Source organism: Corvus hawaiiensis, chromosome 22 (genome assembly GCF_020740725.1).
Source record: "Corvus hawaiiensis isolate bCorHaw1 chromosome 22, bCorHaw1.pri.cur, whole genome shotgun sequence".
In the NCBI taxonomy this organism is placed as follows: domain Eukaryota; kingdom Metazoa; phylum Chordata; class Aves; order Passeriformes; family Corvidae; genus Corvus; species Corvus hawaiiensis.
Genome location: NC_063234.1, coordinates 4987230 through 5010992, shown reverse-complemented (window position 1 = coordinate 5010992; position 23763 = coordinate 4987230). Strand labels below are relative to the sequence as shown.

At 45.5% G+C, this 23763-nt stretch overlaps 1 protein-coding gene across 1 annotated transcript; it reads left to right on the top strand.

Annotated features, from left to right (window-relative positions):
- The first annotated feature begins 953 nt into the window (after positions 1-953).
- On the top strand, positions 954-23280 carry LOC125336999 (arylacetamide deacetylase-like 4). Its single transcript, XM_048326220.1, has 5 exons — positions 954-2028; positions 12775-12991; positions 14433-14496; positions 15203-15557; positions 22554-23280. The coding sequence occupies exons 1-5, from the start codon at positions 1858-1860 to the stop codon at positions 22968-22970; spliced, it is 1224 nt and encodes a 407-aa protein (XP_048182177.1). The 5' UTR covers positions 954-1857; the 3' UTR covers positions 22971-23280.
- Positions 23281-23763: the final 483 nt, after the last annotated feature.

Below are 23763 nucleotides of genomic sequence, written 5' to 3'. Positions count from 1 at the left end.
TGATGTGGGGAAATAAGATCACACTAACATCAATAAACCCCAACCTAGATATTACTTCTCAGAATATAAAAGTAGCCTTAATTTTTACTTTAATTTATGTTGTTTTGTTTTGTTTTTTAAAAATCATTCAAGTTAGTGTACCCCCACAGGTCTGGATGGAGTAGGGTTGGGAGGGGCTCAGTGAAGTGTCCTGCACCTCAGCAATGGAAGAGATCAATTATTCTCCAGCTTAGTCAATTTATTTGCATCAGAATTGGAAAGATGACTGTGATGACAACGTCCAGGCCTGCTGAATTAAGCTGAGAGCTGCATGTTATAACTTACATGGATTTCATAATCCTCTTATCCTTAACACCTTTTTTATCTGTCTATCTATCTATCTATCTATCTATCTATCTATCTATCTATCTAAATTTTAAGCCACATAATTCAATCATCTGTACTAACCACTGAGGTTAAGGATTAGGCCTATTCTCTTAAGAATCCAGTTTGGTCAGTCTTATCATCCAGTACTTTATCCCTTATGACTCAACTTGTTTACTCATTCCACACAGCTAAATATTTTTTTACCCCACTGACTAATTCACATTGAAGTTTCTTGCTCTTTCCTGTAATGTATATTTTGTATAAATGGGATTTTTCTAAGCAGATATATTTTGTCTAGTTTTTTAAAGTGTGTAAGAACAAGCAGAAAGGACTCACCTCTCTCCAGTGAAGATCTCACTTTCTGAGGGAATACACTACAGGTTAGTTAGCCAAATGCAGAATCCTATGGCTCATAAAAAGGAGTATTTCTCTTCTATGGCCATGATTACAAGCTTTTATTAGGGTTTTTAAATGGAGAATCATGGAGATTAGTGGGGATAAAGAAATGTTTCAGTGTTTAGGGGATAAGCACAGGTTGTATTGCTTATGTCAAGCTGAGCTAATGCTTGTTTGCTTTTTAATGTTAACCCAAACAAGTTTTGTCCAGTCACATGGTGGACAGACATACATGGAATATTTCCTCATTCCTTCACTGTCATCACCTCCTTTGGTACAAACTTTTGGATACTGTATGCTCTGATAACACCTGAATTACAACCATGGATAACGCAGAGTTTTCTTAGAAAACACAGCAAAATATTGAGTTGTAAAGATATCAAAATCCTTTCTTTAGAAAGAATCAGCACAGAGGGTTAGGGCCAAAATTCTCCAAGTCAAGGAGAAGTTTCCCTATGCTAGCACTGCACCATTGGTGAGCCCAGAGCCCCTGGTTGCACACTCAGGGTGGGAGCCACCAAATAACTGACAGGTCTATGTGGATCTCCAAAAGCAAAGTTCCTTGAGATTTAGTTCAGAATGCCTATTCTAACTGTTCTGGCCAGCTCTCTGCCTCTGCGAGTGAGCAGGGGAAAAGATCAGCACTAAGCAGAAAGCCTTGGAATCATCCTTCAGACCTATTCCAAGAGCAGAACCACTACAATTCCTGACCATGGAGACTGGAGTCCAGCACAGCCACTCTTCCATAGGCTCTTAGGTAGGGTGGTATTACACTCACCAGTACACTTGAAAAACATCCCAGAGAACTTTTCAGGCCCATAAAGCAGATGAAAAATAAAGCCCATTTGCAATTTGGAATATACAAATGAATGGTGTTTCATGGAAGTGATCGTGCTACATATGAGCTTGGATCATGCCAATGTGCAGTTGTCACAGCCGGATGTTTGCAGGCTTCCAGCACCTGTCAGCCCTGCCTGGAGGAGGAGGGCATGGGGAATTTGGTATGCAAATGACTTCTCTGTGGAATCAGTCTGGAGGATATAAATACTGACAGAATCATATCAAACGGTGTCTAATTATTCCCTCCAAAGAAAAATGGAATCCTATTATATTCTGGTTTTAATTGCAGGAATTTTAGTTGCTTTTATATTGCTGGTTTTAATTGCAACTGATCATAATTTCTTCAAGGCAGAGATTCTTCCTGATGTTGACCAGCCAGCAAAGCTCCGCTTTTATCACTGTATGTACACTCTGATGGAAATTCTGGTGAGTTTATCACGCTCTGGGATACTGGGATTTTCAGGAAAGTTAAAACTTGAGTATGAAGATAGACATCTAAATATTTCAACTACATGTAATGGGAAGCACACAGTAGTACAGAATTAAAGGCCAAAAGTTGATTTGGTTTCTATTACCATATATAAAGCAGCCAGGATGAGGTGAGTTCTTTTAATACTGAGATATCCATTTTTATGCTGAAATTGTGTATTTCTGTAGTGAAATGACTGGTCCTGTGGATGACAGGAGGACTGTGGATATCATTTACATGAATAATAACCCAAATTTTTATATCTCAGTGCACTCTGATATATGTAAGGCAATTTCCTAAATTCTGAGCTATCTGCAGTAATTTTCTTATCCTTGTTTCTGTTCTTATTCTGCAGTGAATTATTGAGTCTTAATTAGATGTCATAGAACCAGGTAGGCTGGAAGACACCTCTAGAAGTCATCTAATTGAACATCCTGCCAAAGCAGGTTTAGACCTGTTATCACTTATTATCTAAGTACCCGTAGGCCAGACTCACTGTGCTGAGGGCTTTGCCATCACAGGAAGTAACAGCTTTTGCCCAAAAAGCTTTCAAAGTAGGCAACAGCAGCATGTAGGAGCAGCCTAAGCCCTGTCACGTCTGGCACGCAACATGTCAAAAGAAAGCCCGCGGGAAAATCAGAGTGGTTTCTCTGATGTTTGTATGAAGCTCACCTCAATTCTCTAATCTCCAATTATACAGAAAGAACACAGGAACTCGGGCCCACGTCCTGAGAGGTGATTAGGGCCATTACCATCTATTAAAGACTTAGGTGGGTTGCTTGAACTTGCACAGCAGCATTCACCAGATTCAGTGGTTGCCCCTGATTCTCCAGTGGTACCTTTCAGCCTTTTCTGCCGTGAAAGAAGAGGCTGCTGTCCTTGCATATCACATACTGCTCTTTGTGTTATGTCATACATAAACTTAATATAATAATACAACCGTAATATTATAATATGACATTGTTATTAAATCCTTTAATTTCCCTACTTGGTGGGTGAAAAGATTCTTTCAGGTGATACTTTTAACCCATTTTCACAGCTTTTAAGTGTCTGTAATGGCATATGTGCATATCCTCTCTTCTTTGATAATACATTCCCTAAGCTTCAGCTTCCTTTTTCTGAATAGTTTTTAAGAAGCATTTCACCACTTGCTAAGCATTGAATCCACTCAATACCTATTTTTTTTTCAAAAGCCTTTAGGCATCTGCTGATACTTTGGGTGAATTTCTGGTTTATGTTTTTGCTCAGAGGAGCAGCCCTCACAGTAAGGACTTTACAGGTTTCTTATTAAATGCATAATGCTTTGTGTATGACACGTATGCTATTAACTTACCCTGCTCATCCTGATGAATGCTGCTCTTCCTGTGCCATCAGTCTGTGGCATCACTGTGCCAGTAATGTGTCTGTACTGTATGCTCCTATAAAAACCTCTTTTTCCACAAAACAGTCTTTTCCTCTTTTCTTCCACCTTACTTGCAGTATGTCTTAGAAAAGCTGCAGCACCAGATAAAGGTGTACCTTCAACCAGAAGGTACACGATGCTCCTACAGCATCTGTCCACATCCCCTGTCATAAAGAGATCAATGACCATCTCAAATGGAAGAGATGAGAAGAAGCCTCCTGGCTTTTGTTTTAAACTACTCAGACAGATCTGTGTTCAGACTAACTGTGCATATTGCACCATGATATGAAGTTTTGTTGATAATTACAGTGGTTGGAAGAGCACACTTCAGAGTGACTGACAGACTGTCTGATGTAGTCCTAAAGTCCATGAAGCTCAAACTGAGTGGGTTTTGCTGCTTTTGTGATTTTGTAATTATTTAAAAGTAAAAATCTGGTCCCCATATGATCTTCCACATAAAAAGACAGTTTGTGCCAGAATTTAGGTGTTTCAGCATGTTGGGGTTTTAGTTTAGTCTTAGGTTTTCCTGTTAAAGGAATTTTCTCCCATATGCATGTTGCTAGGGGACAAATAGCTGTACTTAAGAAAGACAAAAAGGGGAGTGGGGCGGGCCTGGCTACTCTTTTGTCTACACCTGGGTGTGGGGACAGTTCGCTCTGAGCGTCCGGAGAGAGAAGCTGCAGAGAAAGGAGCTGCTGCTGCTTTCTTTTTGGCCGTTCTTTCTTCCTGCTGGAAGCAACACCGGGACCCCAAAAGCCGCTTTCCCTGCCCTGCTGGAGACCGAGCTGTGGCTGCCCTGCCCCGCTGCTGCTTCGAGCTTTCGCTACGCTGTAGCCCTGCTCGCCCTGCCTGCCTGGGCCTCCGTGGTTTTTCCCATCTGGATACATCTCGTCTGCCACCCGGGATTTGCGTTCGTCCCTGCCATTCCAGCCTGCTGTTCCTGAGAGCCCGGGATCAACTGCCCAGCAGTTTGTGAAGCCTTTGTTCCATCCCTTCCCGGGATCCCAGGGCACCAGAGCCGCGGGTTTCCCGAGCTCGCTCCGGAGCGCCCCCTGCAGCCGCGGGGGAACCATCGCACCTGCCCTGCTCACCGGGAGCCGCCAGCGCCCCTGCCGGCTGCGAGCGGAACTGCACCCGAGGGGAAATAGCCTGACAGCCGAGAAGGCTGGCACTGGGTTTGTGATTGCTGTTACTGCCATAGTTGTTGTTGTTTTGTTTGACTGGTTATATACATATATATATATAGTAAAGAACTGTTATTCTTATTTCCCACATCTTTGCCTAAAGGCCCTTGATTTCAAAATATAATAACTTGGAGGGAAAAGGGGTTATATCTGCCACTTCAAGGGGGGCCTCTGCCTTCCTTAGCAGACACCTGTCTTTCAAAACCGAGACAGATCTTGGCGCCCAACGTGGGGCCTGAGGGCATTAAGAGATAGAGGTGAAAAAGGAATAACAGTTCCTGGATAACTTTATTTTGTGTGCTGGATATTGGAACCTTGTTAGGCAGCACTATGTGGTCTAGTTTACCCTGGTTTGGGTGGCATGTAGCCGTGGCTATATTCTTCCCCTTTGCAGCTCCTTACTTGAATATGGGTCCTCTGACTAAGGCTACCATTGCTGTTATCCAGCTTGCGTTATGGGTCGAGAAGGTGAGGAATTCATGGGTTTTTAACTTCCTCCGGAATGTGGGCACATGGATAAACAGCTATCACACACTGAGCACATGTTTTTGGGGTTATGTTAACAATGGTACCTTCTGTGAGGAAATGACACCAGGGGAAGTTTTCTCCCAACCCCTCAACCAGTTCTTTGGGCCCACCCCATCAATTTTCGAAGGGTTTAAATTCCCTCTGAATACTAACCATCTGCTGCTGATAGGCCTACTCTATTTAGCATTCAAGGATAAGTTGAGATTGGCTTGGATATCTACCCGGACACCAGCCCCAGAGACTAGAGATCCTGCCCCAGAACCTGACATGGCCCCAGAGAGTAGAGTTCCTACCCCAGAGCCTGATCCTGCCCCAGAGCCTGACACGGCCCCAGACACTAGAGATCCTACCCCAGAGCCAGAGCCTGCCACAGCCCCAGACACTAGAGATCCCGCCCCACAGACTGATACTGCCCAACAGTCCACCTCAGAAATGGACTACCCAAACTGGGTGGGGGTACTGGCAAAAGGGATGCAGGAGATGTGCCAAGAGATGGGTCAGGTGCGCCAGGGGATATGCCAGGAGATGGGTCAGGTGCGCCAGGAGATATGCCAGGAGATGGGCCAGGTGCGCAAGGAGATGTGCCAGGAGATGGGCCAGGTGCGCCAGGAGATATGCCAATTGCTAAGGGAATACACCTCCTCAGCTAGTGAAAAACCCTCTCCCTGCCCCAAAGAGGGTGAGTCCGATGGTGCAGCAGTGGAACCCACGGATGTTACAACCGTCCAGGCTTCAGCTGAACCACAAGGACAACCACAGCCAGCAGCGGTCGCCCCTGTGCAAAGGAGGAAGTATAAGACCAAATCAGTACGACCAGTTAATGATGATGGGCAACCAGGGCCCTCACAACCAGCAGGAGAGCCAGAGCCAGAAGTCATCACTGAGTCCCTGTCGCACGACAGTCTCCGTGCTATGCGAAACGACATTGTGCGAAGGGGGCGTGAGCCTTATACCACCTGGCTGCTTCGGGTTTGGGACCTTATGGGCACAAGTGTGCAACTGGATAGTGGTGAGGCAAGGTATCTGGGATCGTTGACCCAGGACCCAGGTGTGGACCAGATATTTGTGAGGGAGCCAGGGCCTCTCTCTCTCTGGGAGCGGCTCTTAATGAGTGTGAGAGAAAGGTTCATTCACAAAGAAAGAATGCAGGAGTATCATCATAGAATGCAGTGGAAGACATGAGAAGGTGGGATGGGAAACCCACCTCTGCCCTGGCAGCGCGGGTGCGTGAACTCAAGGAGGGAGGCACTAACCGAGGGGGTTCCGCTAAGGTGAAGGTAGCCTCAGCCTCCCGTGACCGAGCTGCCAGGTATTACAGAAGGGAGGATGATATGTCGGATCCCCTTGAAGGTACCTCGAGCATGTACGCCCAGGGAAAGAATGATAACCAGGGCTAGAGGGGCCCTGCCTCTAGCCAGGAAGAGGCACGGGAGAACCGAGTTTTCTGGACGGTGTGGATCCGATGGCCTGGCACATCAGAGCCACAAAAATATGATGCATTGGTTGATACTGGGGCACAATGTACTTTAATGCCATCGGGACATGTGGGGGCAGAACCTGTATCCATCGCTGGGGTGACCGGGGGATCACAGCAGTTGACCCTTTTGGAAGCTGAGGTGAGCCTGACTGGGAAGGAGTGGCAAAAGCATCCGATTGTGACCAGCCCAGAGGCCCCGTGTATTCTGGGCATAGACTTCCTCCGGAATGGCTACTACAAAGACCCAAAAGGACTCAGGTGGGCATTTGGGATTGCTGCTGTGGAGGCAGAGGGCATTAGGCAATTGAACACCCTGCCTGGACTATCTGAGAATCCTTCTGCAGTTGGGCTCCTGAAAGTGGAAGAGCAACGAGTGCCAATTGCCACCTCGACAGTGCACCGCCGGCAGTATCGGACAAATCGAGATGCTGTGATCCCCATCCACAAGATGATCCGCGAGCTGGAGAGTCAAGGGGTGGTGAGCAAGACCCACTCACCCTTCAACAGCCCCATCTGGCCTGTGCGCAAGTCTGACGGGGAATGGAGATTGACTGTGGACTATCGTGCCCTGAATGAAGTGACTCCACCGTTGAGCGCTGCCGTGCCAGACATGTTGGAGCTCCAGTACGAGCTGGAGTCCAAAGCAGCAAAGTGGTACGCCACTATTGACATTGCCAATGCATTCTTCTCCATTCCTCTGGCAGCAGAGTGCAGGCCTCAGTTTGCCTTCACCTGGAGGGGCGTGCAGTACACCTGGAACCGACTGCCCCAGGGGTGGAAGCACAGTCCCACCATCTGTCATGGACTGATCCAGACTGCACTAGAAAAGAGTGAGGCTCCAGAACATCTGCAGTACATTGATGACATCATTGTGTGGGGGAACACCGCAACCGAAGTGTTTGAGAAAGGAGAGAGAATAATTCAAATTCTCCTGCAAGCTGGTTTTGCCATCAAGAAGAGCAAGGTCAAGGGACCTGCCCGAGAGATCCAGTTCCTGGGAGTAAAGTGGCAAGATGGACGACGTCAGATTCCCACTGAGGTCATCAATAAGATCACAGCAATGTCTCCGCCGACCAACAAGAAGGAAACACAAGCTTTCCTAGGTGCTATAGGTTTCTGGAGGATGCACATTCCCGAGTACAGCCAGATCGTGAGCCCTCTCTACCTGGTTACCCGCAAGAAGAATGATTTCCACTGGGGCCCTGAACAGCAGCAAGCCTTCGCCCAGATCAAACAGGAAATTGCTCACGCCGTAGCCCTTGGCCCAGTCAGGACAGGACCAGAGGTGAAGAACGTGCTCTACTCTGCAGCCGGGAACAATGGTCTGTCCTGGAGCCTCTGGCAGAAGGTGCCTGGTGAGACTCGGGGCCGACCACTGGGATTCTGGAGCCGAAGCTACAGAGGATCTGAAGCCAACTACATTCCCACCGAGAAGGAAATCCTGGCAGCTTATGAAGGAGTCCAGGCTGCCTCAGAAGTAATCGGCACAGAGGCACAACTCCTCCTGGCACCCCGACTACCGGTGCTGGGGTGGATGTTCAAAGGAAAGGTTCCCTCCACGCATCACGCCACCGACGCTACTTGGAGCAAATGGATTGCCCTCATCACGCAGCGCGCCTGAATTGGAAACCCAAGTCGCCCTGGGATCTTGGAAATAATTACAAACTGGCCAGAAGGTGAGACTTTTGGGTTATCTTCTGAAGAAGAAGAGGAGCAGGTGACACGTGCCGAAGAAGCCCCACCATATAACGAGCTACCAGAGAGTGAAAGACAATACGCCCTCTTCACTGATGGTTCCTGCCGAACTGTAGGCGCTAGCCGGAAATGGAAAGCCGCTGTATGGAGCCCCACACGACAAGTTGCACAGGCCACTGAAGGAGAAGGTGGATCGAGCCAATTTGCTGAGCTCAAAGCTGTCCAATTAGCTCTGGACATAGCTGAAAGAGAGAAGTGGCCAAAGCTCTACCTCTACACCGATTCATGGATGGTAGCCAATGCTCTGTGGGGTTGGCTGGAAAGGTGGAAGAAGGCAAACTGGCAGCGCAGAGGAAAACCAATCTGGGCTGCTGAAGAGTGGAAAGACATTGCCACTCGGGTAGAGAAGCTATCCGTGAAGGTCCGTCATGTAGATGCTCACATCCCCAAGAGCCGGGCTAATGAAGAACATCGTAACAACAAACAGGTAGATCAGGCTGCGAAAATAGAGGTGTCCCAGATAGACTTGGATTGGCAACATAAAGGAGAACTGTTCCTAGCTCGATGGGCCCATGATGCCTCAGGCCATCAGGGCAGAGATGCCACCTATAAGTGGGCACGAGACCGAGGGGTGGATCTAACCATGGACAGTATCTCCCAGGTTATCCATGACTGTGAGACATGCGCTGCGATCAAGCAGGCCAAGCGGGTGAAGCCTCTGTGGTATGGCGGGCGATGGTCCAAATACAAGTATGGGGAGGCCTGGCAGATTGATTACATCACACTGCCTCAAACCCGCCAAGGCAAGCGCTATGTGCTCACAATGGTAGAAGCCACCACTGGGTGGCTGGAGACCTACCCTGTGCCTCATGCTACTGCCCGGAACACCATCCTGGGCCTGGAAAAGCAAGTCCTTTGGAGGCATGGCACCCCTGAGAGAATCGAGTCTGACAATGGGACTCATTTCAAGAACAGCCTTATAAACACCTGGGCTAGAGAACATGGCATTGAGTGGGTGTACCAAATCCCTTACCATGCACCAGCAGCTGGGAAGGTTGAGCGGTGTAATGGACTGCTTAAAACCACCTTGAAGGCACTGGGTGGGGGGACTTTCAAAAACTGGGAGATGCATTTAGCAAGAGCCACCTGGTTAGTTAACACTCGAGGTTCCACCAGCCGAGCAGGCCCTGCCCAATCCGAACCCCTACAAACAACAGATGGAGATAAGGTTCCAGTGGTGCACATGAGAGGTATGCTTGGAAAAACTGTTTGGGTAAAGTCTGCCTTGAGCAAAGACAAACCCATCCGTGGGGTTGTTTTTGCTCAGGGACCAGGTTGCACCTGGTGGGTGATGCAAAAGGATAGAGAGACCCGATGCTTACCTCAAGAGGACCTTGTTTTAGGGTGAACTACCCATGGCTCTGTACTTGTATCAATATCAGCATGTATATTTGTATATAATTTGGGTAATGCATAGATTTATATGGTTAAAAAAAGTTAAGTTTCATGTAACATGTTAGTATGGGAAAAAATTCGGGGTGGATAATGTTGGGGTTTTAGTTTAGTCTTAGGTTTTCCTGTTAAAGGAATTTTCTCCCATATGCATGTTGCTAGGGGACAAATAGCTGTACTTAAGAAAGACAAAAAGGGGAGTGGGGCGGGCCTGGCTACTCTTTTGTCTACACCTGGGTGTGGGGACAGTTCGCTCTGAGCGTCCGGAGAGAGAAGCTGCAGAGAAAGGAGCTGCTGCTGCTTTCTTTTTGGCCGTTCTTTCTTCCTGCTGGAAGCAACACCGGGACCCCAAAAGCCGCTTTCCCTGCCCTGCTGGAGACCGAGCTGTGGCTGCCCTGCCCCGCTGCTGCTTCGAGCTTTCGCTACGCTGTAGCCCTGCTCGCCCTGCCTGCCTGGGCCTCCGTGGTTTTTCCCATCTGGATACATCTCGTCTGCCACCCGGGATTTGCGTTCGTCCCTGCCATTCCAGCCTGCTGTTCCTGAGAGCCCGGGATCAGCTGCCCAGCGGTTTGTGAAGCCTTTGTTCCATCCTTCCCGGGATCCCAGGGCACCAGAGCCGCGGGTTTCCCGAGCTCGCTCCGGAGCGCCCCCTGCAGCCGCGGGGGAACCATCGCACCTGCCCTGCTCACCGGGAGCCGCCAGCGCCCCTGCCGGCTGCGAGCGGAACTGCACCCGAGGGGGAAGGGCCTGACAGCCGAGAAGGCTGGCACTGGGTTTGTGATTGCTGTTACTGCCATAGTTGTTGTTGTTTTGTTTGACTGGTTATATACATATATATATATAGTAAAGAACTGTTATTCCTATTTCCCACATCTTTGCCTAAAGGCCCTTGATTTCAAAATATAATAACTTGGAGGGAAAAGGGGTTATATCTGCCACTTCAAGGGGGGCCTCTGCCTTCCTTAGCAGACACCTGTCTTTCAAAACCGAGACACAGCAAATAGTTTTTCAAAGACCCTGTTTCACAAGAAAAGCTGACATGCTCTTTTTCATACACATATGCCCATTTTTGGACCTGGTTTATGTAATACATTTCACCTACTAACACTGATCACATCTGTCTAGAAATAGTCAAACCTTTTAGGTTTTTAATGTATTGCTATAGGTTCTGAAGTATTTCCTAACTATTGATTAAGAAGTTTTTCAACAGAGTACATACCAAATTCCCACTTCTCCTTCATGGCAGTTTTCCCTGAATTTGGAGATGCCTTTGTGATGTCAGGAACTCCTAAGACAAGGCAAGGAAAGAGGAAATTTAGACATGATGCTCTGATGGCAAGTTTCTCATACATATTACTGTCATCTGAAAGCACTGTATAAACTCAAAGCTGTTAGAAAATTCAAATGAGATTAAATAGCAATTCTGCCAACTTCAGACATTCCAAAACCTTAACTCCAACAGAAGGACTGACTTAAGAGTCATGAGTGTTTTGAAAATTGCTGTTTGGAAAAGATTAGATTCACCCTGTGCTTTCTGCCACCATTGCCTTGGGTCTTATAGTCGTTTTCCCCTTTGCCATGATACCTAAAAATGTACTTTTTCAAATGTAAGGCAAGAACTGCGGCCATCCATTCGTCTCTTAAACCACCCCAAGCACTGCTTGCATTTGTGGCACAGTGTTATGAAAAAACTCCAGATTATCTCTGGATTCCCATGTTGGTTTCCAACTGATTTTCTCTCTCTTCCATGGCTCATGGTTTCTTTTATTACTCCTCACCCACCTTGTTTATTGCAGACTGGTGTAGATTATTAGGATGAAAGGATCTGTGGTACACAGGTTGAAAGAAACAATTTACACAAGCAGAGCTGGCCTTTAGTTTGTAAGCAATTGATACAGAGAATTCTGTGGCTTAGAAAAGAACAATACAGTTTGCAAATAGCTTGTGATGATTATCATCATTCCAGAAGAGTGAATTGCAGTAGTCCAGAAGAGCATTTAAGTCACCATGTAATAGGAAATGTTATTTTAGCAGGAAATACATCCATTACAACATGTGTTTGAAGTAGAGGAGGATTTCAGTGTGATCTTTACACTGTCTTAATTATCAGCAGTTGACTGGCCTTGGATAAAGAAATGTTTTGACACATCTAACAAACCTTCCCTGTCTTCAGAATATTTGTTTTTTTGCTGATTAGACATAAAAAACTGACTGCAGAGTAATTTATGAATAGCTGTGAAATCTTGAAAAAGGCAGTGGTTTCACTGATGGAGGAGATAAGATTCAGAACCATTTTCATCAGTTCCTCGTTTGGGCCAGCAGCCCCTCAGTAATGATTATAGACACAATGATTTTCTTACAGCTTGTTCTCACTGACCCCATGGCAGGGAGGTGACCCAACAGCGTCAAGTCACCCAGTCTTGCCCACGGACTGGCCTGAGTCTTTTTTCCCCCAGTATGATAATCCTGTCATGAGAGGGACATTTTCATCTCACCTAACCTTAAATATTGTACCTGTGGCATCTGAAGTACAGTTTATAATCCATGGAGATGAAAAGACACCTCCAGAGCTTGATTTAACACACCCTGAGTTGGAACCATCCTCAGGAAATGCCTCTTTCTATTCACTCATAAGAAAGGAGCCTCGGGCCTCCCAGCTTCCACCTGAGCAAATGCCTGTTGTTACTTGTGGTAAATCCAGATCACAGGACCAAGAAGGTACTTATATAAGACATTTAATGGAACAAGTATTACAGCATTCTTCCTGCAATCATGAAGATGTAAATTTTCATGTTCTTAACTGAAATCCCAAAGACAGTTATTTGTGGGAATCCTAAAAACTAGCAAATAACCAACCCAATTATCCTAGAGACAGTGTAGGAGAAAGTAGGTTGTGGCCTTTACAGTGTGGGAAGACTTGTATTCCCTATAGTAATTTCTCATTTTTCCTGTTATATCTATTTAGGCAAAGAACTTAAACCGCTTGGGTATTGTTGAGGAGCACACATTTATCAGGCTGATCACGGAAGGAGTCTCGGCATGCCGGGATTCCCAGCTCTTCATTAAAGATCTGCATTTTGATGGGGTACCTGTGAGGATTTACCTCCCAAGAGAACCATCTGCAAGCAAACGGAGAGGAGTCATCTTCTTCCATGGAGGATGCGGCATTTTCGGAAGCATCAGTAAGGAATTGAAAGAGAAAATGTGACTATTTAGCATTGTTAACTGCCTATTTTTAAAAACTCCTGACCCCAGGAAGTGATTGAAGTTTAGTTTGAGAGACTGGAGATAGAAAGCACTTAGTGCTTGTTTTTACTTTTGAAACCCTCTAATCTGCACTTATTTAGTATTTAAATTATTTTTTATAGGATACAGCACTCTTTATCATAGAACCATTAGGATCATAAAATGGTTTGGGTAGAAGTGACTGTAAATATAATCTTGTTCCACCCCCTGCCATGGGCAGGGACACCTTCCACTATCCCAGGTTCCTCCAAGCACCATCCAGCCTGGCCTTGGACACTTCAGGGATGGGGCAGCCACAGCTGCTCTGGGCAACCTTTGCCAGGGCCTCCCCACCCTCATAATAAAAATGTGTTCCTTACATGCAAATGAATTCTATCTTCTTGTCACTGTTGTACCAAGAACGGCAAAAAACGACACAAGTCTAGTTTCAGGTTAAGTGGCCCAAAGTGGCTCTATTTAATTATATAAATCAGCTTATATAGCTTTGTTCGCAAGGCTGGCATAACACTATTGGTTGCTTGACCATCCGCCTCTCAGAGTGATTGGCGGAATGCTCTGACACCCATTTTCAAAATATTTTCCCAGTGTGGAAAACAAAGACACAAACAGCCTGCACCTGTGAAATAGTTTACAGAATCTCAAACTGTTTCCCAGCTCGTTTGCATGAGAAAGGAGACTTTCACAGGTGGCTGTAGAAAGCTAGAAAATTTCTCTGCCAGCCTTTTAGCATCCACATCCTCTCTCAGTTTAAAACCACTGCCCATTCTCTAATAGTAATAATCACAATAATTCCTTATTTTCCACACAGACTAATGATCTCTCTAGATGTATGAACTACACAGTAAGTCCTGATGACCAAAAGTCTTGATTATTTCTATCCTAAAGAAAATTTGGGTACTCACTAAATAGGCAAGGGGCCCACAAGCAATCATGGTAATATGTCATAAAAATAAAAGGGACAATACTGACTGATATTACTGTAGTAAATATCACCGTATCCTGCAGCCGTAGGGAGGAGGAGAGAAATCCAACAGCAGGAATTGTGCAGCAAGACTGATTTATTTAATTATTTTACAAACTCTTCTATAGACTTTTTTCTTCATAGTCTAATTGGACAAAGGATCAGCCACCCCTTGAGGGTGATTGACTAAAATCCTAAAACATCCATTGTCAAAATATTTTTCTACTGTACTAGAAACAAAGCTCGGCAAGGTCACAGGTGTTCATGATTTATAAACTCTGCAAATATCTTCTGTGAGAGAGAAAAGTATCCCACGGTTTAGAAGAAGCAGGAAAATTCCTTGCTAACAGCATTTTTGTATCCACAGACTGAAGTTTTCTAAGATGTTAATTACATCAAAAACATTTGTTCTTCAGGAAGTTATGAAAGAATATGCCGGTACATAGCCAGAAAATCTGATTCAGTGGTTGTGTCTGTTGGGTAAGTGAGATACAAGCAGTGCTAATCCCAGAATTAGAGAATTCTGCGGCTTTCCCCCTGCTTCCCCCACAACCCTGAACTTACATTTCTTTGAATATAAGAAAAGAAACTGAGCTCTAGTGCTGTCTTCCCCACACTGCTGCTATGTGGGAGCAAGCATGTGCCATGGAATGGCAGTGGAAATACCTGATCCAGGGTTAGAGTTACAGGTTTGTTCATTGTACATCACTATCACCACAGAAACCATTACCTTTGTTTGGTAATAAGAAATTATAAGCCAAATAGCAGATTTTAATATTTGAGGGGAATATTTAAAATCATCTGGGATGATATTAAAGAGTAAATAGCGAGTCTAAAATTTAGTATTTTTTAAAACCAGCATGGACCACTGCTTCCTTTTAAAGATGTTTTGATTATGGAAAAGAGGTGATGGTATAAAGAAATCTTAATTTCCAACAAATTCTTCCATCAACAAATTCTTCCATGAAAAAGTTTATTATTAAGGGATTAAATTGGGAGGAATTGGTTTTGAGAAGGAAATGGAGGGAAAGTTGTTCTGGTTTGCTTCAGCATGTAAAACTTTAAACTAGATGTAATTAGTGATATAATTAATATTGGTTTGTGGGAGTTTTTGCAACTGCATGGGATGTATTTCAGATGAGACACTCAGCAATGTGTAACACCAGCTGCCTTTTCTACCTCTCAGGTATCATTTAGCACCTGAGCACAAGTATCCGACCCAAACTCTGGAATGTCTCACTGCTGCCGTGCACTTCCTGAAGACTGCAGAGACCTACGGGGTGGATCCCGCTTGGATTATTGTTTGTGGGGACAGCGTAGGGGGCACATATACTGCCAGCGTTTGCCAAGAACTAGGGCATAGGACAGACATCACAAAGATCTGTGCCCAGGTGCTGATCTATCCATTTCTCCAAGCACTGAACTTCAATCTGCCATCTTACCAGAAAAATGCTGCTGTTGCCTTCCTGTCCCGGGAGCGCACAGTCCATTTTATTCTCAAATACCTGAATAAGGATTGCTCTCTGAAGGAACCAATTTTGGCTGGTGTAAAGGTATCTTTTCAGCTTTATACCGGCTAGCGCTTGTATTTCAATGCCTTAGAAAGCCTCGAGCAGCCTTGAGAGGTAGCACGGGCGATCTAGCACTTTAGTAGCTCTAAAATCGGTACCTGAATCAGCTGCAGAGCAAATACCATCAGCAGAAGCAAAGAGGGAGAAATATAGCTCCCTGCTCGCTCAATTCCCTGCAGTTAGAAGCCTTCAAATGAGACAGACGACCAGAGATGTTTACAGGAAGGTAGCTGAGCTGAGAGAGGGCGTTTGCCTCCCCTCGACCATCTTTTATTCGGAGAAGGGGAAAGGGGATGACTGGGGGCGGACCCGGGGTGAGCGGCCAATCAGACACTGCTGAAGAGTCTGAGTTACATTTGGTTTTGCCCGCGCTTGGAACAAAGGAACTCGGAGCACATGTCTTTGGGAGGGGGGAGGGGAAGCTCAGAACAGGCAGCAACAATTCCCTATTTTTTTTTCTTTAAAGCAGGGTTGTAACTCTTAGTAACTTAAAAGTGCATAGAACAGTAACAAAACAACAGTGCAAAATATAATTGTAATCTATCGTCCCTACAACTCGACAGTACCTAGGATGCCTTTAAACTAGTTCCCCAGTCAAAACTCAGGGGTTTAGTCAGGACATCTATGGTATGGAGTATCAGGACAAAGATTTACAAAATACAGTGCAAAAACCTGAGTGCAAAACAGTGCAACTTAACTTAAGGGATTAACATAAAGATCTGCAGTAGGGGGTTTACATGAAGGTGCTAAATCAGGATTCTTTTTACGGCGTCTCTTCCAGGAGGCAGTTTTAACCTCCTTAACTTTTGAGGAAGTGACATAAGGTTTTACCCACTTCCCTGGGATCCATCTCAGTCCTTGAGGGGTAGATACACTGGCATACCCACGTCCCCAAGTCACAAGTTTGTACGGTCCTTGGATTTTTTGAGTCTCTGGGTCCCGGATCAGGACTTCTGGATTTTCCTGCAGTTTCTGTCTCCTGGTGTTCTGGAAATGACGATAGATGGGAGGGTTTGGATCCTCAAAGGTGCCATTCAGGAAGTTTATGGTAAACAGTGCTTTGCTGAGTCTGAGGACAGGTGAGTTGAGTTTGGTGGTCCCTGATTGTTGTAGCAGCATTCGCTTGAGGGTTTGCTGGGCACGTTCAACAATGCCTTGTCCAGTTGGGGAGTGAGGAATACCTGTAACATGTCGAAATCCCCACTGCTGGCGAAAGTTTTTAAACTCCTGGGAGGTGTAGGCAGGTCCATTATCAGTTTTTATCTCCTCAGGTATACCGAGCACAGCAAAAGCTTGGACAAGATGTTTTTCAACGTCCTTAGCCTTTTCACCTGCATGTGCAGAGGCATACATAGCACCAGAGAAGGTATCAATAGAAACATGAACGTATTTTAATCTCCCAAATTCAGGGAAATGTGTGACGTCCATTTGCCACACTTCACCGCTATTAATACCTCTGGGATTGACCCCCATGCCCAGTGATGGAAGCTGTAGCTTCTGGCAGTTGGGACACGTTGCCACTATTGCTTTTGCCTGTGTCCGCGACAGATGGAACATGCGGATAAGAGCAGGAATATTTTGATGGTACATGGCATGGCTCAATTTTGCTTGTTCAAAAACTTGGGGGAGCTTTGGTAAGTCGGCTGATAGAACTATGTCTGCTGGCATAGCCAGAGCATCAGCTCTACAATTACCTTCTGCAATAAATCCTGGCAGGTTTGTATGTGACCTCACATGCATGACAAAATAGGGATGCTCTCTGTGGGAGACCAGATAAATTAATTTTGAGATTAAATCATAAATTTTCTTGTTTGAGATTTCTTTTAGGAGAGCATGCTCAGCTCTAACAGTTACTCCAGCTACATATGCTGAGTCTGTGACCAAATTAAAGGGCTCTTTGAACCTCTCAAATGCTCTAACAACAGCTGCTAATTCAGCTACTTGTGGTGATCCCTGGATTACCTCGATGTCAGATTCCCACTTTTGCGTCTTTGGATTTTTCCATGTGACCACGGACTTTTTACTTTTTCCTGAGGCATCAGTAAAAACGGTAATCGCATCGAGGGGTTTTCTACTTTGAATCTCTCGAGGGATGAAAGAGAATGGCAGATTAAACATGTCATGTTTTGGGTAATGATTTGAGATTTGGCCTGAGTAACTATCTAATGCAAATTGTAAATTTATATTATTTTGGAGCAGGTGATCTAATGCGTCAGTTGTTACAGGTAAGTAGATGCATGCAAAGTCACATCCTGCCAGGGTGCGGAGCCTTGCTCTACCCTTCATGATAATTTTTGCCATTAGTTCTTGTGGCTGTGTGATGGTTTTAGGAGGTTGGAGTGGAAGGAATACCCATTCAATTATGATGAGGGGTTCCTTCTGCTCTTTGTCCCACTGAAATATGAGGCCATGAAAGCGTGGTACCTTCCCTAGAATGACAAGCTTAAAAGGTAGGGAGGGCTGATACCTGTGTGCTTGTCTGGTGGAAATGAGCTCTTGTATCTTTTTGAGAGACTGCCTTGCCTCTTCTGTCAGGGATCTAGGGGATGCTGGACCGCCTTCCCCTTTTACTAGGTTTGCAATAGGAGCTACATCCTCTGTGGTGAGTCCTAACCAGGACCTTAAATACTTCAGTGTCCCACAGATCTGTTGCACTTCCTCTAATGTTTTTGGGTTATTATTAATGGTGACAGGTGTTGGGGTGATAGAGGTTTCTGTGATTTTGAGTCCGAGGTATTTCCAAGGGCTTGTTCTCTGCATTTTTTCAGGTTGTAATTCAAAGCCCTTGGCCTCAAGGGCCTCAACCACCATGTTAAGTGTCTGCTCGAGATACTGATTATTGGGAGCACACACCAGCACATCATCCATGTAATGCAGGATGATGGCTTTCTCTGCTTTGGCACGGATGGGAGATAGAATTTTAGCAATATACTCTTGGCAGAGAGTTGGGGAATTTTTCATACCTTGGGGAAGCACAAGCCAATGATAACGTTCCATTGGAGTTTCATGATTAAGAGATGGTACAGAAAATGCAAATCGGGGGGCATCTGCAGGGTGGAGTGGAATATGAAAGAAGCAATCTTTAATGTCAAGAACAGCTAAATGCCAATGTTGTGGGAGCATTGAAGGTGATGGCATACCTGGTTGAAGGGGTCCCATGTCTTCAATAACCTTATTAACTTCTCTAAGATCTTGGAGTAGCCTATATTTGTTCTTTCCCGGTTTTTGTATTACAAACACGGGTGTGTTCCATGGGCTGTTAGTTGGAACTATATTTCCTTTAGCCAATTGTTCAGCCACTAATGTTTTGAGTGCCTCTAAGTTTTCTTTTTTTAATGACCACTGGTTAACCCACACGGGTTCATCTGTTTTCCAAGTTAATTTATGTGGATGGCACTCTGCTTCAGTGGCCTGCAAGGGAAAATTTTGATGTCTAGGGGTGATATCAATTTTTGTTCCCCACTGAGACATGGCATCCCTTCCCCACAGGGTGAATTTGGTGTCTAGGACATACGGACGAAGTGTCGCTATTTGTCCTTCAGGACCTTCAATTTGGATGGTGTGTTTGGACTGCTTTGCAATTTGGGTACCTCCAATCCCTTGTATGATGCCCTGAGATTGCAATTCCCATTGCGTAGGCCACTTATCAAATGGAATGACAGACACATCAGCACCTGTGTCTAACATTCCCATGATACTGATTTTATGTGATTTGTAACGGAGCTTACATTCTATTACAGGTTTGTCATTTCCCAAAACCTCAGTCCAACAGATGGCTGGGATATGACCATCTGTGGGCAGGTATTTGGGCAGTGGAAAGGCCTGTGCAATGACTTGACCTTTAGGCATAAAGTACGGTGGATATATACATTGTACAATTAGGTTAGAACACCCGTTCTGATCCATTTTCATGAGTGTGGGTGTAACCTCTATCCCAGCAGGTGTTTCCCGAGTGTCCCCAATAACAAAAAGGTATGTAAATTCTGGCATGTGGTCCACATTCTGTAATGAAATGGGTATTACAGTCTGTTTGTTGTTGTTGAAATGGTGTGCTTTATCACAGGTTACCTTAAACCTGAGTCCAGAAGTCCAAGTTGCTTTGTCTGCAGCCCTATTTATGTCTGAACGCGGAGCTGTTAGGACGCGTTGAGTCGCTAGTTTCCCTGCTGTTGACCTGGGGAAACAGTCTTTGGAGAGTTTTTATCAGCAGTTATAATTGCTCTGCAATTGCGAGCTACATGTCCCTTTTTCTGACAACGATAGCATACAAAGTTACCGCGCGATTGAGTTTCTCCTGTACCTGTAACATTCTCCACAACCTCCCCAACCATCCCCACTTTTTTCAAAAAGGGAGCAGCTGTGTTCAGCTGCACCTTCTTAGTACAGACTTCGAGGATGCATTCAACAGTAGGAGGAGGATACAGCGGGAGAGTGAGAATGACTTGTTTGCAAGCATCATTCGTATTAACTTGGAGAAGTTCGAGTAGGAGTGCTTGTTGGAGGTCAGGATTAGGGACCTGGGAAGAGACAGCTTCGTACAAACGGTTATAAAAGTGAATAATATTTTCATTTGGCGATTGCTTGATGGTAGTATAATGAGAATTAGGAGTTTGAGATGGTAATAATGTTAAGGCCTTTTCAGCAGCATGTGTGATTTCAGTAAGAACTGGACGAGGGATAAGCATTGCTTGTTTTTGAGGATTTGCCATATTATTGTCACCAGATAAAAGGTCTAATGTGATATAATTGTTTTCAAAATCCAGGTAATTATCTGGAGTTTGTCACAAAATTTTCAATAAATCAGATAAAATTATTTTCCATTGCTTTTTCCACACCATAAAATCACCAGGTGTGAGAAGAGTTTGCATTAATGTAAGTAAATCATGAGGTACAAGTAAGTGAGTTGCAAAAGTAGCACTTAAAAGGCTCTTAAAATAATTACTATGCATTCCAAACTCCTTAATTGCCTTGCACAAATCCTTAATATCAGAATAAGAAAGGGGTTTCCAGTCAGGGTTAGCTCCATTGCTAGTACAAGAGAGTGTAGTAGAAGCAGTTGGAGTTACTTCCTGGTAGCCATGGGTTCTCGGATTCAGAGGGGCAGTCACACGACTGTGGGAACCTGGGGCGGGACAATGGGAAGCAGGGGCGGGGAGTGGAGGGGCAGGGGCGGGGAGTGGAGGGGCAGGGGCGGGGAGTGGAGGCGGGGACGCGGCCGGAGGAGGGGAGGGGTCGGGGGCGGGGTTGTGGGAGGCAGGGGCGGCACTTGAGCCGTGGGCGGGAACAGAGGGAGGGGTGAAACACGACGCTGTGGGGACGGGGTTGGGGGCGGGGTCAGGGTGTGACGCAGGAGTGGGAGGGGATGGGGACAAGAAGGGATTTGTGGGATGGGGGAGAAAGGGATTGTGGGAGGTGTAGTTTGGAGAGGAAGGACCATTGCGTCCGCCATTACTGGAGACAAACAAACTGGGAGAAAAGCGGTTGGGGAGAGGGGTTTTATCCCGGGCTGCGAGCACTTGGCAATGGCTGACCCTGGGAACAAAAAGATCAGGGGAGAAGGGGTTTTTTCGCGCGCTTGAAACATGAGGGCTAGAAACTGGGGACAAAGGAGTGGAGAAAAGGGGTTGGGAAGGTCCTGGGATGGGCTCCGGATTCCCATCCAAGGCAGGGTGCTGAGGAAACACGGGTGAGCCAGGAGGACGATAGCTCTCCTGTGCTGAGAAGCAGTCTGCTCTAGCTGTGTTTTCCAGCGTAGGGGAAGAGGGGTCCGGGATACAGGGGTTGGAAGAGGGTATAAGGGAATTAACGGGGGTTTTGCAGTGGCTTTTCATGTACTGCCTTTTTCTCCGGCAAAGCATAACTTAGTAACAGGAGAGGAAAGAATTTTGAAACTGTTTCATCTCCTGCACGCCTCAGAGAGGAGAGTTTTCTCCCCACCTTATCCCAAAATTCAGCAGATCTTATGTCTTCGGAGGTCAGATTAGGAAAGTACTGAAAAAGCCATTGTACAAAAGATTGAACTAGATTTTTAGGGTATTTATGCCCAGTTAAAGAAAGGTAACTTTGAACTTGGTGGTATATTTCTCTATGGTGTGCAGAAACTTCAGATCCCATTATGAATGCACACGAAACCTCAACCCCTTACTCATGAAAAAGGAGGAAAAAAAAGAGAAAGTTTACACCGGCACCAGCTTAAGACAGGAGCCCCTAAACCAGCAGGGAAATACTCACCAGAATTCTGGATTTATCACAGGAAAGCAGGTCCGGAGAAAAAAAAAACGCGAGAAGGGTCTTCTGCTTTCCAGCCGTTCCCTCGCCACGTGGCGTGGGGGAGGGTACAGGCTGAGGCTCTGGGCTCGATGTTACACAAAAAGTAACACCTCGCCACACAGAGCTGGCACAGCAGGACGTGCAGAGCTAACTCCAGCAGACACAGCTGCCGGGACACCCTGAAAGTCTCTCAGAACCGGAGTTCAGAGATAGCACGCTGGGCGCCAAATGTAAAGGTATCTTTTCAGCTTTATACCGGCTAGCGCTTGTATTTCAATGCCTTAGAAAGCCTCGAGCAGCCTAGAGAGGTAGCACGGGCGATCTAGCACTTTAGTAGCTCTAAAATCGGTACCTGAATCAGCTGCAAAGCAAATACCATCAGCAGAAGCAAAGAGGGAGAAATATAGCTCCCTGCTCGCTCAATTCCCTGCAGTTAGAAGCCTTCAAATGAGACAGACGACCAGAGATGTTTACAGGAAGGTAGCTGAGCTGAGAGAGGGCGTTTGCCTCCCCTCGACCATCTTTTATTCGGAGAAGGGGAAAGGGGATGACTGGGGGCGGACCCGGGGTGAGCGGCCAATCAGACACTGCTGAAGAGTCTGAGTTACATTTGGTTTTGCCCGCGCTTGGAACAAAGGAACTCGGAGCACATGTCTTTGGGAGGGGGGAGGGGAAGCTCAGAACAGGCAGCAACAGGCTGGTTCTCATGTTCCTGAGAGTATAAATTTGAAATATAGGAAATGGATAAATCCAGACCTTATCCTAGACGTATTTAAACTGGGCCATAAACCACCACTCCCCACTTTGTTTTTACCTCAAGTCCATGAAGAAGTGCAAGAACTGTTTGAGCCCTGGTTCTCCCCGCTGCTGGCAGAGGATGCTGTTGTTTGTACCCTCCCTGACACCTGTATTGTCACCTGTGAGCACGATGTGCTCAGGGATGAAGGGCTGTTGTACAAGAAACGCTTAGAGGACAACAATGTACATGTGACCTGGCACCACGTGGAAAAAGGCTTTCACAGTGCACTGGGATTTTTTGGATATGGTATTTTCTCTTTCCCATCATCAAGTACAATAGTGAACCACGCTGTAGACTTTATAAAAGGCTATTAAATAATTTTCTTGCATACAGTGCACTGGTATTTAGAAAGAGTATGATTCAATTAAATGATTCAATTAACTATTTACTAGCTATTCTTCCATTACAATCAAGGCAAGAACTTATGACATTAGCATAGTCTGCTGAATTCTGATTCTTATTCTAGAATTCTGATTCTTACTTGCTATTACTTAGGAGCATGATGTTTAGGGGTTTTTTGTAAGCTTGCTTTGCTGTTCTCTTCTTGCATTGTAAGAATTTTTGTTCTCTTCATACGTCAAAGAATAAAAACTCACCATAACAAAAAACATTCTAAATGTGTGGATAAAAAACCCATGCAGCATGTGAGTAATTAGCCATGTGCACACACATGCCCACCTAGTGCCCCCAAAATCAGCATGGCAATACCTCTCGAGACCGGAGATTCCTTCCCTACTTCAGGGGTGAGTAGTAGTCACCATCATAGTGTGTGTGCAGACAACCAATAGCTTTGAATTTATGTGTAAAATCTGAAGGAAGGAATTAGGTGTACTTACAAACCTGATTTTACAGGGAAATGGAGGACAGATAGGTTGGTACAGCTCACATGCTGCATGAGATGGGTATCAGGAGGTACCTGAGACTGCAACAGAGATGCAGTGAGGGAGAACTGCTCAAAAGTAATTGAGTGTCCTCTAAATTATATTCTAGAAAGTTCCTTTCTGAGCAGCACTTGGTTGTATTCAAGGAAGACAGAAACATAAGGGGTTTTGCCCTACTGTAATCAGAGAAATAATCAACTTGCTTACCTGGCTATTGGGGAGAAAG